The sequence below is a fragment of the Electrona antarctica genome, assembly GCF_951216825.1.
Source record: "Electrona antarctica genome assembly, chromosome: 20".
NCBI classification, from domain to species: Eukaryota; Metazoa; Chordata; class Actinopteri; order Myctophiformes; family Myctophidae; genus Electrona; species Electrona antarctica.
In genome coordinates this window covers 3,668,309-3,687,737 of record NC_136801.1, presented here as the reverse complement: position 1 = coordinate 3,687,737, position 19,429 = coordinate 3,668,309, and the positions used below count along the sequence as shown (strand labels likewise).

Below are 19,429 nucleotides of genomic sequence, written 5' to 3'. Positions count from 1 at the left end.
AAAAAGTCTTCTAAATCCTGACAGTTTTCTGAAATACCTATGTTTCTAGGCCTATTATATCACTCAATATTTCATGTCAAGGACTCCAAAAATTATATGTAATTGGCCGCCGACCCCCATCTCAAAATATGTTGTTCCAGGGGCACCCCCAGAAGCAAAGATTCGGTCGCTCTGAAAGAATATTCCAAGGTTTGTGCCCCATTTTCACGATTTTTTTCAAAAATAGCAGACCTACAAGCTCGTAGCGCGGCACTCGGTGCCGCGCTATGAGCTTGTAGATCTGCTATTTTTCAATAGCTAAATTATAACAATGTTTAAAACACCAAAAGGGGTTCCCGCCCAAAATGGGTTAATGTAAACAACAGATCTCTCCGATTATACATTTCACACATTCAAATCTTGGCTGTTGCTGCTTTGTTATCTGTGTGATATAACACAAAAAGACTGACTGAATATGGATGGTGACAAAGTGCATTTTTTGAGTAGGACTATCTGTACTTGAGTATTTGTATTTTTGGATACTTAACTTTTACTCCACTAGTAATGTAAATGTAGTACAATTACTTTTGACTCCACTATTTTAAAGGAGAATTCCTAGAATGCTTTCTTACCTTTATTTGTAGTTGTTACGTCCCCACCAAAGAGGTCCAGGTGTTTTTTGTGCAAAAACTCCTTATTGGCTATTTCCCCTACCATAAGCCCTCAATGAATTGCATTGAATTGAATGGGAATTGAATGGGGCTATGGGGTGTTGTGCTAATTCGCTTATTTCCATCGAAATAAGTAGTAAAGTGTGCCGCTTGGGATACTATTTACATTATGAAGAGAGGATATATAAAATAAAAACACCTGGACCTCTTTGGTGGGGACGTAACAACTACAAAGAAAGGTAAGAAAGCCTTCTAGCATGGAATTCTCCTTTAACTGTACAGGAAGTGGAACTCCCTCACTTCCTTCAAAACCACTCAAAACACATCTCTTCAGGATAGCCTTTCTCTCAGTTGAGGTCTCGTCAGGCTGTCTCCCCAACCCTTGTTCAACTTTTTATCGTTTTAAATCTAGTACTTTTTGTTTTCGTTTAAGTTTAGTTCAAGTTGGTTCCTTCCTTTGAGCTATTACGGAAAAAAGTACATATTTGGAAAAAATAGACGATCCACAAGCTCACATTTGTTTTTTTAAAGATGGAGTGCCACAATTTTTGTATTTTTCCAGTTTTTCATGTGCCTATGAGGTGACAGTACTTCATTAGACACCCTGGAGTCGTTTTTATGTGCAATGGTGTATTAACTTTGTATTTAGGGTTTCTTCCTGGAGGCTGAACCCTTGACAGTCCAACGGGCCAATTAAATAAACAGTAATATAGTGACATCACATTATCAGCCCCTCCCCTAACCCCTCCCCCTTTATCATACAGCTGTGGGTGCGGCTTCAGTTCAGGTGGATCACCACCCATCACCACCCACCAGGCAAACCAGGCATACTTAATGAACTGGTGGGCGTGCCCACATAAAAACAAATACTGTACACTTTTTTGAAAAAATTATACCTCTTTATATAACAATAAGACCTGATGATCATGTTTTAGGGTGGGAAAAATATCACGGCACTCCATCTTTAAGTTTTTGTTGTTTTGGAAAATGTCTACGATATTAAAAAGAAAATGTACTTTGTAACTTGTACTTTTGGAACATTTGCATATTTTTAAAAGCATGTACCTCAGTACTTTAACTCAAGTAAAAAAGTTCAAATTTGACTGAGCAACTTTTACTTGTAGTAATATTTGACCAGGAGTATTAGTACCACAGACGAAAAATTGTCTAAGTCCAAATTTCAGACTGACCCCTCCACGAAAAGGCCTTGTTGTCCTGACCCCTTATCTATCATTTATACATTATGGATATTAAATAGTGTGGACTTAGACTGTTTTTCGTCTGTGGCACTCATTTGACTCAAGTACCGGAGTTGAGCTGAGCACTTTGTCCACCACTTACTGCTGAACGGGGCGTTTTGGGGTTTTGTTGTGTTGAGCAGGAGGTGACGTAGACTACGCTGTTCATTCATCCTCTACTCTGCCTTCTCCTTGCTGGGGTCTACGACGGTTTTGTTGTGTTGAGCAGGAGGTGTAGACTACGCTGTTCATTCATCCTCTACTCTGCCTTCTCCTTGCTGGGGTCTACGACGGGCTGAACAGCAGCAGCTGTAGGTGGTGCAGCGGTGGTGGTGGTGGTGACGGTGGCGGTGGTAGTGGTGACGGTGGCAGGAGCAGTGGCAGGGGGGGGTGGGACTACTGGGGCGGGCGGAGGGATGGGATCAGGGTCGTCAATCAGGGCCTGGCTCCTCTCCATCTCCTTTATCACTTGGATCAAGCAGTAGGTCACAAACATGACCACGACGGTGGTTATGGGGAAGCCTGGAAAAGAAACGAATCTAAATGAGAATCACAAACAAGTCGGTAGTCACTTAACCCATTTTGACCTGAGATCAGATTCTAAAAATGTCTTCTACATCCTGACAGTTTTCTGAAAAAGCTATGTTTCTATGTCAGTCGTTCTTCGATTTTTCAAAGATAGCAGACCTACAAGCTCAAGCTCGGACCTACAAGCTCGTAGCGCGCCACCAAGTGGCGCGCTACGAGCTTGTAGATCTGCTATTTTTCAATAGCTAAAGCATAACATAATGCTAACACCAAAAGAGGTTCCCGCCCAGAATACTTTACAAAATAGGCGGGGGGAAATTGGGGGGGGAAAGACTGATTAGGTGCATTCAATCCCAGAGGATATGTAGACTTTACGGTGCGTAGGCCGTACAAGGAATACAAGTATAGGCCTGCCCTACACTTATCAGTGTCCGTTGCCAATACCATCCTGAACATTCACATGTTCAGTATGGCTTGCCACAATTCCCAGGGACATTCTAATAATTGACTCTCTGCAACATCAAATAAAAAAAAGAACATTTACCTTTAATAAACAGTCTCTTGGCTACCAACCACGCAAAGTCCAAACTGTTCAATGCCAGAACGTTGTACAAAACAATTGTCCAGAAGTTGAAGGTGTTGAAGACTGCTCTGATTCTGCGAGACATTCCCTCTGACATCGCCACCTGCAAAGACATTTTAAGAAGCTTTTAGTGTTTTAAATAAAATTATAACAACCATTATTAACCCATTCTCGGCGGGAACCCCTTTTGGTGTTAGCATTATGTTATGCTTTAGCTATTGAAAAATAGCAGATCTACAAGCTCATAGCACGCCACCGAGTGGCGCGCTACGAGCTTGTAGGTCTGCTATTTTTGAAAAATCGAAGAACGACTGACATAGAAACATAGCTTTTTCAGAAAACTGTCAGGATGTAGAAGACATTTTTAGAATCTGATCTCAGCTCAAAATGGGTTAACCCACAGTTTTGGAAGTGGGGGCCATGCCAGGAACCCCTAGCTGTCTGTCTCAACCTACCTCGAATGACGCAAAGGGCTCCATGGAGAACAGAGTGGCCGTCCACAGCTCAAAGTTGAGGCCGAAGCAATTGAAGAAGGCCCAGATCAGCACCACCTGGCAGGGTCCCAGCCATAGGATGGTGATGCCGAAGGTGCACAGTGTAGCCACCAGCTCATCCAGCACATTGTGATGCTTTCCTCCCAGGTGGTCATACACGTACCTGGGCATACAAACCACAATGAGTCTCTGCTCCCTCTGACCTCGCTTTAGTACAATACAATTAAATAGATCTGAATGTATCGCAGTTTAGCGGTTGTTAGGATACTCACTTGCACAGCCACTCATTGATCCCTCTGTCAAAATGACTACAAGGGAGATGGAGTAAAGAACAGCTTTAGCATTTCAGACTATAAGACTATTAATAGAGGCCCATACATTAGACAGTTATGAAATAAACTAGTCGGATCCTGAATGTGTAAACATTACTCACGTTTCAGCAAACACATAGAGCGTGGTGATACATTTTGGGGGCTTCGGTGGGTCCAAATGATCCAGTCTGGATACTGTGTTGATGACTCCAAACATGACGGCTGCCTTCACCCAGTCGTACACCAGGTTAGAGTACGCAAGGCCCACTGAAACACAAAAAAGTTTATTTTTAAGTTAAGTTTTTTGTGTGTGCGTGTGTTTTTTGTGTGTGATACAGCTCCGCCCTCTGGTGGCGGGCCGGTGGTGTTACAGCGTGACACACAGACTCACAGACAGACAGTTTAGGCCAGCTTCTATAGTTAGTGCTCACTGCGTTCGCAATAAAGTCCCACTGAAACACAACCACACCAGGTTAGAGTATAAAGTCCCACTGAAACACAACCACACCAGGTTAGAGTATAAAGTCCCACTGAAACACAACCACACCAGGTTAGAGTATAAAGTCCCACTGAAACACAACCACACCAGGTTAGAGTATAAAGTCCCACTGAAACACAACCACACCAGGTTAGAGTATAAAGTCCCACTGAAACACAACCACACCAGGTTAGAGTATAAAGTCCCACTGAAACCCGGACCAGCATTAATTGACTCTTAATTGAATCTATAATGATAGCTAATATAGAGGGTATGTATACGCAATGAATAAAGTGAGTGGCAAAGTGAATTTAACGTAGTTTATATAGTTTAATACAATCAGGTAGGACTTTTCTGTTCGGATGTATGGGCTGTTAAGGCCAGAAAGTCGACACTCAGTAGGTGTTCCCGCATTAACTTCCGGGTATGATGATGTCACACGCATACCCTCTATTCAAATGCCTGGATATAACAGCTTTCCTATGCCAAAATAAAGTCAGGAAATCCACTTCCTTCATTAACTGAATTGAAAACTACAAGTGAATCGTTTTCTATTACTACTTATGTATATTACCACTAATCATGATTCCAATTAGCAATCATGCAAACACACCATCCACATGCCACGGCATCGGGAAGGAAGAGCAGGAATAGCGGGAACCTCGCACAGACCTAGAGCCCAGTCGGAGAGGTGCTTGAGGAGCTTCATGTCGCTGGGGATGGTCAGAATGTACATGAAGTGGAAGAGGGTGTCCACCACAAGGATGGCACCCAGGTGGACCAGGCCCTGGAGACTGATGTTCCACATTTCACCCTCCTTCCTCGTCAAGGTGGACTGGTTGACCTGCAAGGGGCAGCAGCAGACACATGGTGATGGTACCTCTGTTCATCGCCAGCTGTAGTGTTACATGTGAGTAGAACTGTCCATGTTTCAGTCAGGACAACTCAAGAATGGATGGTAAATGGTGCATTTATATAGCACCTTTATCCAAGGCGCTTTACATAGATTGTGCATTACATTCACCCATTCACACACACATTCATACACCGATTGCGGCGGAAGCCATGCAAGGTACCAACCAGCACATCGGGAGCAATTTGGGGTTCAGTGTCTTGCCCAAGGACATGTAGACAGGAGGAGCCGGGATTCGAACCGCCGACCCATGGATCATTGGACGACCTGCTCTACCTCCTGAGCCACAGCCATATTTATTGAATATAAGATGAGCAATATATTTATTATGGTTCGGTGATGTATTGGATCTGCTTTTTAGGTACTCAGATCAAGCGCATCTGTCCCGACCATAGGGACTCCGAATCCCCCGTACCTAAACAGTAGATCCAAAACGACAGGTGGTAGCTGGGGTGGAGGTGGGTGAGCAGCAGGTTTGTATACAGCAGCGCGCTGATACAGCAGCAGCAAGCAAGCAGGGAAGCAGGAGGAGGAATGCAAACCTCCTGTTAAAGTAGCCGGTATGAAGATGGAGTGAGTGTGTGATTGGCTGAGTGAATCATGTGGATGAGAGCGTGATGCTGAGGCGGCCCAATTAACGGCCGGCAGCGACTGCACTGAGGTTCCCTGACTGAACTTGCTCTGCGCATCATGTCTACGACAGGCACAAATGCTCATTTGTACTGTTGTAGTGAATAGGCCAGGGGTCTTCTGTTTTTCAGACCAAGGACGTAGGGACCTCCATACATATAGAATTGTGTTGCATATTTAAATTATTATTATTATTAGCCTATTCTTTTTGAGAAAGCCTTCCATGTATCTTCATCATAGGCTTTCAAAGCTAGTTCACCTTACTGTAGATTTTGAGATATTTGATACTATCTGAAAGTGTTTGGTTTGGGACTCGGCATACTTAGCAGTACTGGTCAGTCAACACAGTCAAAGATCCCTGCTTAAGTGGGGCGGCGGTGGCTCAGGGGTGGCTCAGGGGTAGAGTGGCTGGATGGCAACCGCAAGGTCGCCAGTTCGAACCCTGTGGGCTCCCCCAGAGTCGGCGTCGAAGTGTCCTTTAGCAAGACTCTGAACCCCTAATTGCTCCTGATGTGCTGCATGGTTGGTGCCTTGCATGGTTTCCGCTGCCATCAGTGTGTGAATGTAATGCACAATCTCTGTAAAGCGCCTTGGATAAAGGCTCTATATAAATGCACCATTTACCATTTAATACATAGTATGTACTGTACCTGCACATAGAATTTATCAAAGGTCATGATGGGGCCAAAGTAGAAGAAGGGCAGGTAGAAGTTGTACTTCAGCAGCTCCAGGAAGCTGTAGTTTCCGTCCGTCTTCTCACAGTTCTCCAGAGCAAAGCTCATACAGCGCAGGATGGTAAACCCACAGCCTCCATAGAACAGAACATGACGAAGGTCAAAGTCTCCCTCCACAAACCCACTCTGAATGAGAAGGAAGCACATGTGGCAGAGAGGAACGTTAACGGGCGTGCACGTTTTGTTTCGTGAAACATCATTAGGATTAAATTAAATCTGCATATGGAATTTTAAATAATGATCTATTTTAAATCATAAACAGAGTATCAAAACAATTACGTCTTGTGGCCACATGGGGGCGGCAACATACACAGAGTGGAAAAGAGTAAGCTAGATCTTTGTTCCCTAATGGGTGATCAGTGATATAACTCCTACAGGATACAGGATAAAACAAGTGAAATTGGAAGATTCTCCTGATACAATACAATTGCATTGTATTGTATTTTAGTATCAATATGTATTACTGATGAATTGAGTACAACGGACCACAATAGAAACAAGCCCCTTGGGGTCTTTTTGTGTTGTCCTTTTAGCATAACCCTATTCAATCAATCTATAAATCAAAACATTTGATGTAATACCTGAACATGTGTCTGTTTATTAAAGAGCTGGAGAGACAGAGATACTAATTTTACTGAAGAAACATTCTATACTATCAGAACATGATAGAGCTTTAAGTTTTTAACCAAAGGAAATATCATTTACAGCAGTGGTTCTGTGGTTCCCAAACTTTTTCATGTCAAGGACCCCCAAATTGACACTAATTATCCCGCGGACCCCCATTTGAAGAGATATGCCAGGGACCCCCATAAGAGAAGATGTTTACGGCTCTAGCAGTGATTCTCAACCCGTTTAATTTCAAGGACCCCCCAGTTTGACATGCATATTAGTCTACAGACCCCAATTTAATGGCATTTCTGTCTCTGGGACCCCCAATTTATATTGTAAAATCAATGTTATTTTAACTCAGAGTGTACAAATGGAACCAAATGGACCCGTTAGGGTCCATTTGGTTCCATTTGTACACTCTCTGAGTTACAGACCCATAAGGGTCCATTTGGTTCCAAACTATCATTTAGCTGGGGACCCCCTGGAACTCCCTCAGGTACCCCTGGGGGTCCCCGGACCCCACTTTGGGAACCACTGATTTACAGCACCTTTATCTAGCCTACTACTTTTGTGAAAACATTATCAAAGGAAACTTTGAACACAATTAAGCACCACATAATATTGTAACTTTACAAAGAACATACAGGGCACGTACAACTCGGCACATTTGCTACTTTTGCACTACATTTCACTTAACTCATTCTGGACGGGAACCCCTTTTGGTGTTTTAACTAAGCATTATGTTATACTTTAGCTATTGAAAAATAGCAGATCTACAAGCTCATAGCGCGCCACCGAGTGGCGCGCTACGAGCTTGTAGGTCTGCTATTTTTGAAAAATTGTGAAAATGCGGCACAAATCTTTGAATATATATTCTTTCAGAAGACTTTTTATTTTATTTCGATGTCAGGTATAAATGTGTTAACATTCTCCAATGGTAGCGCTGCAGTAAAAGCAAGGATCCTTAACGTAAAACCTTTTTTTTCCCATACGTGGCTTTTATAGCTTACCTGCCAGGACACAAAGGGCTCACACCTGAAGGTAACGAGGGTGACGAGGCCGGTGACGAAGCACAGCCAGCGGAGTTTGACGAGGGAGATGCTGTAGAGCAGGATGCAGTGAGACAGGAGCAGCGACACGTAGGTCCAGCCCATACTGGTCCACACGGCCAGCAGCCCATACGTCATGTACACCAGGGACCTGTGCTGTGGTACAGACAGAACATCCAGGAGGAGACGGTGACCCAACCATTTGAGAGCCCCACAATCTCATCATCATTTTTCGACCGCGGTCGAGATTGTGGATTTCACAATATTACGCCAGACTTCCCGGTCCTTCATTGCCATCCCCAGTTCCTGCTTACTGATGCCTGTGTCCCTAGCGATGACATCAGGGAACAACAGTTTTCTACCTCTGGTCTGCTTTGAGGCAGGACTCCAGAGAAGATATAACCTCATTGTCAGCTCTGTAGCAGTGGCCGGCAAACTGTGTTCTTCTGGATCGGACTAGTGAAGAAACACGGGGAAGGTTGCCGTATATTAGATTAGTCGATGGGTGGCTCTTCCAAGACAGATTTTGCACTCTCATTAGAAGGCGGTGTAAGTGCCATCCAACCTTTTCTCTCCACAATCTACCGATGCTTTTACGAACACACTCACAACACGCCTTTTTAACAAAGCCTTTGCTTATTTACTTTGCTTATCTACTTTATACTTAGATGCACTAGTACAACAATGTCAGCTGCTGGGGGGCACGGTGGCACAGTCGGTAATGGTGTCGCCTCACAGCTAGAAGGTCCTGGGTTCGATTCCCGCTGGGGACGCTGTGGGCACTGGGGGCGTGTTCCCTCCTCCGCGTCATCAGTGCCCATACCCGAGGCGGGGTTTGGTGAAAGGGCCTTTCTGTGTGGAGTTTGCATGTTCTCCCCGTGTCCCCTAGGGTAGGTATACCCTCACAAAAACATGCCGTAATCCTGGTCTCTAAACTGCCTCCCCCTGGCCAGCCGGGGCGCCTGATGGAGGGGAAAGGAACTGGTCGGAATAACGTGTTCCTTCCACGCGCTATGTCCGGCTGGGGAAACTCCCCCCCCTGTCAGGTGAAAAGAAGCAGCCTGGACTCCTCATGCATAGAAGGAAGCATGAGGTCAGTCCGCTGCCCCCCCAGTTTTTGAGTGGTGCAAACCACTCCAACAACCAGCTTTGTCTGTACCCGTGTACCTGTACGTGTGTGTACCTGTACGTGGGACCCAAATAAATGAGCATGGTTACTATGGTCACTGACATTACGTCAGACCACAGCTGATCAGGCTATATAAGACCCTGCACCACTCAGTTCACACGGGTGTGATTTTTTTAAACTGGGTGAAAAAATGGTTTGCAAAACCGTGGGATACAAAATGAAAATAAAAAAATCACACCCGTGTGAACTGAGTGGTGTAAGGTCTTATATAGCCTGATCAGCTGTGGTCTGACGTAATGTCTGACGTAATGAAATCACACCCGGGTGAACTGGGTGACCGTAGCAACCATGCTCATTTTTGTACGAACAGACAGACAGACAGACAGACAGACAGACACGTAAACTAACAAAGCCAGTCGTAGGAGTGGTTTACACCACTCAAAAACAATGTCAGCTGCTATAACAGATGTTGGACGGGCAACATGGCCGCTGGCTCGCTGCATGGCAGCCTAAAGGAAAGTGATACCTACTGTATACACGTATCAAAAGCCACCATCAGACCATGGACTGGTTTCCACCTGTCAGCCATCAGACTGTTAAACAAGTGCTGAGCCCTGTCACCATGTCAGTCTTTGATGACACAGCTCATCACACAGGCATTATCATCACTTAAGGGATCATATAACTATAAATAGAATACCAAGCGGTCACCCAAAACGCAGTCGCCTCATATTCCTAGGATTACATTTTGTAACTGCAAATTGTTGGAGCAGAACAGTTGGCACACTCTTTTACTGTACACTTGTGACAATAAACGTCATAATCAGTCATTATTAGCTTCCACTATGTGGAGATTAATTAGCCTGGCTAATAAGCCAGACTAATATCACACAACACTGTCGCGGTATATTAGTCTGGGCTGGCTCCACTTGGATTTCATTTCCCGGGGGGCGGGTTCAAACATTTTCTCTTTGACGCAATTGGTCAGAGCTACTGTCAGTCAAAAGTCTCAAGCATTGAACGTCACTGTACCAAAGCCCGCCCATATTGCATACCGTGTCCCGATTGGTCCGACCTGTTCTCGGTTGTAGGAAAGAGGCGTGCTACTGAGCCTCGCCAGACCGTAATCCGCTGGTAGGCATTTTTTTTTGCCAACGGCTGATTCGGTCTGGTTTATTAACCAGGCTAGAGATTAATGGCAGCCTGAGATATATACTAATGCTCATACACTCTGGCACTAAGGATTGTATCAGTATAGTGCGTCGCAGCCCCGCCCCCTCGAGAGACCCGGAAAATAAATCCCCGTTCATTTTCCTCATAGACTTTTCAGAAAGTATTTATTTAAAGACGTTTACGCCGCGGACAAAGCCAACTCTTGTCGTGACAAATCATGACAACAAACAAATTTTTTTGTTGTTTTTCTTCTTTGTAATTTGTAATTTGTAATTCTTTGTAATGGCTTCGTACGACACTTAAAAGGTCTTAAATACGTTTTGAAATGTCTATGGGAAAAATGCATTGGGATTCATTTCCTGGGCCTGGCGTCGTCATGAAAGGGGGCGGGACTGCGATGCTCTATAGCCGCTATTCTAACATAAGCATTAAGTGTGAGATATACTTAGTTGCACATGGGTGTTATGTACTGAAAATAGCCAATCTACAAGATCTCACACGAAGCTTGTAGATCTGCTGTTTTCAGAGCCCATGCTGACATGCCAAATGGTACCATGATACTGCAAAACCTGGTCCCTTTCATGATTTACTTGAACTAATCATATAAAAAGCTACTGTGGTCGGGGCAACAATACATTAGTGACATGGGCTTCAATTGTCATACAGTATAAATACAGTAACACCCTGTAGTATCTCTCCACAAGAGGCATCCAGTTGCATGGTAACGTTTCATCAATGGTTTTGATTTAATGGTGAACGTGACACTGTATATTAATAATACAAAAGTAAGCAAACATTAACTTAAAGGACCACTTCACCACTTTTCAACCTATCTTCATATAATTGGTCCTCACTAATGTTCATGATTTTTCTACTCTGTCGGAGGGCTGTGGGCAGTTCAGTGACATCATCAATGGGGAATCCAAGCTAATAAAAACTGCAGGCTTTTTATTCCTGAAAAGTTGCAATGCAATAATGGAAGCCATCGTTCTCACGATAATAAAATATTTAAAAAATAAAATCTTGTTTAAAAGAAATCTGCCTAACGATGATGTCACTGGTTCATGAACTGCCCACATCTCTCCTATGAGACACTGACTGCGTAGAAAGAAATGGTGGTATTTTATCATGAACATTAGTGAGGACCAATTATATGAAGATAGGTTGAAAAGTGTTGAAGTGGTCCTTTAATTAATAACATTATAACCATCAAAATCAATCATCCATCCAATGAGCCAATCAATGATTTAATCAATCAATCGGCTGTGCACGCACCTGTGGAGCTAGCATAGAGCAGATCTTGCCAAACAGCACATGTCCTGTGAGAGCAAACAGGATGTGGTCGCGGAACGTAGAGAACCACATCACCCACTCAAAGTCAGCTGTGTCCTGCAGAACAAAGTGCATCACAGTCACAGTGAGTAGGAAGATTTGTTTATCAATTAACTGTATGGATTGCAACACTTTCTTTCAGTTGAAAATATGGCATTCATGTTGACATATAAGGCTTGACTCACACGGTCACAACAGATTGTTGTATAGCTGATGCATGAGACTTGTTTACTGACGCAAGCTCGCAATTCATTTCCAATGGGAGTCACATGGTTTGACACAACATTTTTGTTGTATGAGGGGGAGGGGTGCAGTCGAAACACAGCCGAAAGCCGTACAACAAAAATGTTGTGTCAAACCATGTGACTTCCATTGGAAATGCATTGGGGCGGCCATGACACTAACCCTTTGTTTACATCTACCATGCAACATTGTTGTATGCTAGATGTAAAGGTCTGAGTGAGGCCTAACATGCATTAATTGATTGAATACTTTACTAAACGGTTTGCAAATGGTACAATTTTACAATGGAGCTAAAAGGATTTAAACAAAAGGCCTAAGGGGGGTTTGTATAAATTGTGATCCTGTGTATTCAATTCACTGAGATCTTTGAAGACATACAATAATATACAAGACATCATCAGCACTAGTAGCAATAACACGTACTGTATAGGCCTACGGGGGGAGGAGGAGGAGGGGGGGTCATTTCTGGTGTTAAGCTTAGAATTTAGTAACTTTCTAGGACCAGTTACAAATTGCAGGTGCTCTTTTATGGCAGTTTTGAAGGAGGGTAAAAAGTGGAATAGCAATGGAAGGAATTTAAGCCCATGTTTGGTTGAACGAGAAAAGTGGAGCTTTCTGTAGTGTTGTGCCTGTGTGTGTCTTTTACTTTGAAGTAGTTTGACAGGTACATGCATGGGTGTCCATATCTTGAGATCTTGAAGACCAGGCCCATTTGCATTATGAGTCTAGCTGTTCTGATTCCAAAATTGCAAGTTGCTGTACTCAGAGTAGAGTCTGCCTAGCTCTGGTCCATGAAGGCATTCAAGCTGAACCAGAGCTACCCTCCCTGTGCCATCCCTTCTTAGCATAATGAGCAGGGGTGAGGTGAACCAGAGCTACCCTCCCTGTGCCATCCCTTCTTAGCATAATGAGCAGGGGTGAGGTGCGTGAGTTCTAGGTGTAGGCCAAATGGTAACCTGACCAGGTGGTTTCTGACAGGGTCTTGCAATAGTAGTCTTAATTGACCCAAAATATAGCTACTGAATAAACACCTTGAGAGAGAGAGGGGGGGGGGGGGAGGAAAGTCTGCACACTAGAAAATGGGTGGGCTGTGATGGGTGTGCTGTGATGGGTGATGGGTGGGCTGTGATGGGTGTGCTGTGATGGGTGATGGGTGTGCTGTGATGGGTGTGCTGTGATGGGTGATGGGTGGGCTGTGATGGGTGATGGGTGTGCTGTGATGGGTGTGCTGTGATGGGTGATGGGTGGGCTGTGATGGGTGTGCTGTGATGGGTGATGGGTGTGCTGTGATGGGTGTGCTGTGATGGGTGATGGGTGGGCTGTGATGGGTGTGATGTGATGGGTGTGCTGTGCGACTGTGATGGGTGTGCTGTGATGGGTGTGCTGTGCGACTGTGATGGGTGTGCTGTGATGGGTGTGCTGTGATGGGTGATGGGTGTGCTGTGATGGGTGATGGGTGGGCTGTGATGGGTGTGCTGTGATGGGTGTGCTGTGATGGGTGATGGGTGTGCTGTGATGGGTGTGCTGTGATGGGTGATGGGTGTGCTGTGATGGGTGTGCTGTGATGGGTGTGCTGTGATGGGTGTGCTGTGATGGGTGATGGGTGTGCTGTGATGGGTGTGCTGTGATGGGTGATGGGTGTGCTGTGATGGGTGTGCTGTGATGGGTGATGGGTGTGCTGTGATGGGTGTGCTGTGATGGGTGTGCTGTGATGGGTGATGGGTGGGCTGTGATGGGTGTGCTGTGATGGGTGATGGGTGTGCTGTGATGGGTGTGCTGTGATGGGTGATGGGTGTGCTGTGATGGGTGTGCTGGGTGATGGGTGTGCTGGGTGATGGGTGTGCTGATGGGTGTGCTGATGGGTGTGCTGTGATGGGTGTGCTGTGATGGGTGTGCTGTGATGGGTGTGCTGTGATGGGTGTGCTGTGATGGGTGTGCTGTGCGACTGTGTGTTCACTTTATTTAAGCTGTAGACACCTTACCATTTTCCTCCCAAAGTAGTACCATCCTGGCTTCACGCTGGATTTGAAAGCCTTTCTGTTTACATTGGCTGGAAGAAGATCAAAAGGGACAAAAGTCACAGAAAACTGTGAAATCAAGATCCAAAGAGATGCCATGACGTGGCTATATTGTCAAACAAGCAGCACCTTTTGTTACGTGACACACAGTACGATACTACAGTTCCATTACAACCACCGTGAACCACGAAAGAAATAACATGTTCCTTTTTGAGTGGTGCAACCACTCCAAGGAACAGCAATGTCCGTGTTAACCCACCTATGTGACTATGAGTACCAGTAGGGGCAAAAGTGGCGCTGTTGTGCCAGAAACAGAGAGAGAGAGATAGTGCTGCACTGTTGCCTGCTATGAGAGAGAGAGGGGCGGGGGGGAGTTGCACCACTCGGTTCACACGGGTGTGATTTTTTTATCACACCACAACGTCTTTATTTCCTTTTGATGTCCTTGGAAACGGACATGGATGCTTCGGTTCACTGGTGACAGAATCACAGCAATAACTACAATGCTATTTTCCTCTTATTGCAGACACCTGATCTCTTGACTTCTGCATGGCCTGCATAGCTACTACTTTTGGCCCAGCCTCGCCACTGAAATGCCCCCCCCCCCCCCCCCCCCCCCCCACACACACACACACCCCTGTTATTTTCCTGACACAATACACTGCAGCGGTCTGTTGTATACCGCTCTCTTAAGGCAACACCATCTGTCCCTGTGGGTACCTTACACCAGTTGTTCCCAAACTTTTTCATGTCAAGGACCCCCAAATCGATATTTATTAGCCCGCCGGACCCCCCCCCATTAGAAAATATATTCCAGAGACCAGTGATTCTCAACCCGTTTAAATTCAAGGACCCCCAGTTTGACTTGCATATTAGTCTACTCTACAGACCCCTATTTAATGGCATTGACCCCAATTTATATTGTAAAATCGAGTGTACAATTTTTTTTATTTTTGTACACTCAGAGTTACAGACCCACAATGGTCCATTTGGTTCCTAACTATAATTTAGCTGGGGACCCCCTGAAACTCCCTGAAGTACCCCTGGGGGTCCCCGGACCCCACTTTGGGAACCACTGCCTTACACGTCTATGATGGTACTGGGTACATACTGTATACATTATACTGTATGTGTATGTCTTCCTACTACTACTACTACTACTGCTTTAGACGTCTACATCAGAGTAACATTTAAACGTTACTGTTAAGAGAAAAACAATGGATTGATGGATGTATCAGGCTCCTGCAATATAAATGCTTGACAGTGTTTATATGCAGTCTAACTTGGACCTTTTATCGGAGATGTCAATGACCGGTCCAAATACAGTACATGTATCTACCCCATGGGGGGGGGGGGGGGGGGGGGGGGGGGGGGGGGGGGTGTGTGCGTGTGTGCGTGCGTGCGTGCGTGCGTGCGTGCGTGCGTGCGTGCGTGCGTTCGTTCGTTTCCTCATACTCACAGCTTGACACCTCAACGATCCAGCTCGTGGCCCAGAACATGGCCAAGCACAGCACAGTGTTGTAGAAGTAGAGCTCATACTTGGGAAGTGCAGCTTTGATCCCCATGGTGGTGGTGACACTGACAGCTCAGGAGCCCCTACTATACACACAGACAGCAAAATAATAACACAAACAGGTCTGGAAGAAGGTCTGTGCATTTGTGCATTTCGCCTAGACTGTAGACAAAAATGTAGGATTTTATATTCCATTAGGACTGTGGTTCTCAACTTGATCCTTTGATCCCCATGGTGGTGACACAGAAACTGACAGCTCAGGAGTCCCTCCTAGACTCCCTAAACTACACAGACAAGCAAAAGAATCACAAACCAGCCTGGAAGGTCTGTGTGTTTGTGCATCTGTAGCCAAAAAGTTAGTCATTTATAGTCCATTAGGACACGGTGGTTCTCAACTTCAAATATGGTTATTTGGGAGGGTCAGGAGGGTCACGTCCTGACAAGGTTGAGAACCACTGCATTTAGGACTACTATATACTGCACTCCATACATGACTAGACACTAGACAGTGATGGTGAGCTTTAGATAACGTTACCACTTTACAGGTTCAGACTTTTGCCATCGCCTATGATCTACAGGCCAATTCGGAGACTTATTTTATCTTTGTATCTGCGCATGATTGCCATAAAACCCCTGTGTGTCACACTTACTAAAAGAAGATAAAAGGATTCTAACTATATCTGCATACTGCAGGTCGGATAATTCGTCCCAAACAAATTGGCCTAGTAAGATGTCATCAGACATGTCAATGTGTCCAAATATAGACTTATCTACGTATACAGTGCATCATTTAAGCTTCAAATCATCGAGGGCATGCAGAGTGTCATATGTCGACTAGGCTACTGTATGGTTCACAGGCCATAAACATTGTCTCCAGATAAACTTATCAACAGTGTATATAAAAGAAACCCTGTTGCATGATTTGAATATGAAGTCAAATCTGCAATGAAGGTAGCCTATGGTAGTCATGTTCTCTTTGGGATCAGTATTTTTTCCACGTTACAAGGCCTGACGTTGAAATAAACAGTCTTCTGAAAGAATATATATTCAAAGATTTGTGCCACATTTTCACGATTTTTCAAAAATAGCAGACCTACAAGCTCGTAGCGCGCCACTCGGTGGCGCGCTATGAGCTTGTAGATCTGCTATTTTTCAATAGCTAAAGTATAACATAATGCTTAGTTAAAACACCAGCCCAGAATGGGTTATGCTTTCAAAGTTGACGTTCAGAGTGTATCAAATGTATAAAACGGTAAAGCCATTATCATGGTTTATCTCTAGCTTGTGATCCTGAGCTCTCAAGTGTTTAGCAAAGCAGTGTAGCTGGGCAAATGTGCAACAGTGCAACTTTCCACTGATTAGTATTCTGGGGCATCCATTGAGGCATTTAAAGTGCAGCTGTCTGCTATTTTTAATCACAATTGAATAAATGCTTTTATTACTTGGCTCATTCCTGTTCCATGCCTTATGGATGAGAAAGAAACCATATCTTGATACAACAAAATGTTGTCACATTTACCATATAGGCTAGGCTACAAGACAATATTATATGCATCATCAATTAGCTATCTGGATAACTGACAATTAGCCTATGTTAGGTCTATTGATGGTTATGATTAATTAGAAAAGTAAAAATAATTAAACATTATAGTAGGCTATAGTCGTTTCTTTCCTGCACAATGTCCAACTGAGACACAAGCTGTTGAAATACCCTAGTCATGCATTTCATTTCAAGTTGTCCTCAGCAACACCTGTTGGTGATACTTACTGTTACTGACCTTGAGCAGCAATGTGGTGATCACCCAAAGAAGCTGTTGTTGCAAAAAACAAATCTAATTCCCTTCAGAATAAAAAGATGAGTAATGAGTTATTCATTCATGTGATAATAAATTAAAATGCCTCCCAATAAAGCGATCTAAAGGCAGCTATTGTGTGCCTCCACAAGCGGAGCTGGTGGGCGGTGTCGGTGGAGAGTCCCACTCACATGTCTCCCAGTGAGGGAGCTGCGAACGATTGAAGGTGAGCCTCTCATGTATATTTATAGTAGGCTTCGCTACATTGCAAGCTATACTTACTATTTGCTCTGAGGGGTGGAACACATAGCCTACTACAATAGACTGTTTTGTGTCAAACAATAGGTTAGTTAGACCGTTAGAGTGAAGTTACAGTTCAGTAGCGTATTTCTATAGCAACAGCAAGTGACAAGTCTGTGTGCGCACGTGTTGCAGTCAGTGTCTATATAAATAAAGAGCTTATCTAAAATTGTTATGGATCTGCTTCTGGCTCATGCATTGAGAAGTGGTAAAGCTACACTGCTGACTGCTCGTTTTGTGAGAAATTACTTTTACTTTTTCTCCTATCATGAAAAAAATAAATAGAGAAAACCGTTATATATTCCTTTTTTCTGATTCTAATATCGACGAGTTTCCGGTGAAATCTAAAGTATTCTGCCACTCATGTTATCTGATAAATTGTGGCAAAACGACAGTTCAAAGGAGGGAGCTGCACTTTTCTTTTCTTCTTTAGCTATTTTCAACATTGTTGACAGCTCTGTTTTGGGAGAGTAGCCTAGTGAGCCTATTGCATTGTTGAGCTTCCTTTGACCAAGTAAGTGCCCAGCTGCATATGTTTGAAGTTTATTGAGAGGATGGCCCCTTGAGATGTCGCATCTCATGTCTGATGTCTCACATTCAAAACAACCTCATCTGACTGGAGGTGCAGTGCAAGCAGTGGTGGAAAAAGTACTCAATTGTTTTACTTCAGTAAAAGTACCAATACTGCAATTTAGAACTACTTAATTACAAGTAAAAGTACGGAATTGTACTGTACTTGAGTACATTGTAAATGTACTTGAGTAAAAGTACAAAAGTATCGGCATCAAAATGTACTTAAAGTACTAAAAGTAAAAGTACTCATTGTGCAGAATGTGCCATTTCACAAGTTCAAAATGTGTACAAAATCTATTGAAAATATTGAGAGCTTGTAGATCGGCTATTTTCAAATGGCCGAAATGTATAGGGTTGAAGTGGTTAATGTATGTTTTCTAATAAATTCTCCAAAGTAACTAGTAACTAAAGTTTTCAAATAATTGTAGTGGAGTAAAAGTACAAATTTTGGAGTGGAGTAAAAGTATTGGAAATTGGAAATACTCAAGTAAAGTACAAATACCTCAAAATTGTACTTAAGTAAAAGTACTTAGTTACTTTCCACCACTGAGTGCAAGACTGCCAGTGCCCATGAGAGATACAAGCAGGGAAGTGTGCTCCTATCATGGAGCATAGGTCTCCGCCAGGCCGGGTTGCGTACCCAGGTCCTGCAAACTGTGGAAGTTATGCTGTGGACCCATGGTCCATAACGTCATAGTGATATGTTTATTTATGGGCGTTGTAGGAGCCAAAATATACATTTTGTTTGTTGATTCTATTTATTGTTTATTTTTTCCCATGCTTGGTTTTTGATGTTCCACTTCCCACTTAATTGATGAGCTCCTGCTGTGTGTCTGCTAATCACTTTACTGATGTCAGCTGTGTGTCTGGGCAGGGGCATTCAGTAAGAACAATGGGGGTGAGCTCTAGGCTCTATTTTCTGTTGACAATGTTGTAGCGACTACTTCTATGATTCGATGGGAAGAAGTAGTCGCTACAACAGACGTATATGATTATGTCCGAGTGATGCGGCCATGGTCCCATGATCACAATTAAGGTAGCCTATGGCTGGCACCCCCATATCTTGCAAGTCTGATCGAACCCTACAAACCCTCCCGCACTCTCAGATCAGCCAAAGCAGGGAAGCTGGAAGTACCGT

The 19,429-nt window shown here is 44.0% G+C and overlaps 1 protein-coding gene across 2 annotated transcripts; it reads right to left on the bottom strand.

Annotated features, from left to right (window-relative positions):
* Nucleotides 1-1,650: 1,650 nt before the first annotated feature.
* hhatlb (hedgehog acyltransferase like, b) lies at nt 1,651-17,629 on the bottom strand. Of its 2 annotated transcripts, none has more exons than XM_079489230.1 (12): nt 17,404-17,629; nt 15,572-15,708; nt 14,077-14,144; nt 11,795-11,908; nt 8,179-8,373; nt 6,476-6,685; nt 4,955-5,126; nt 3,927-4,071; nt 3,766-3,801; nt 3,455-3,656; nt 2,961-3,102; nt 1,651-2,410 (listed from the first exon to the last, which is right to left on the bottom strand). In XM_079489230.1, exons 2-12 carry the CDS (start codon nt 15,675-15,677, stop codon nt 2,148-2,150), a joined length of 1,653 nt encoding a protein of 550 aa, XP_079345356.1. In that variant the 5' UTR covers nt 15,678-15,708; nt 17,404-17,629; the 3' UTR covers nt 1,651-2,147. The 2 variants fall into 2 exon arrangements, with proteins under 2 accessions (XP_079345356.1, XP_079345357.1); XM_079489231.1 differs by having other exon boundaries at nt 15,572-15,711; nt 17,400-17,410.
* Nucleotides 17,630-19,429: the final 1,800 nt, after the last annotated feature.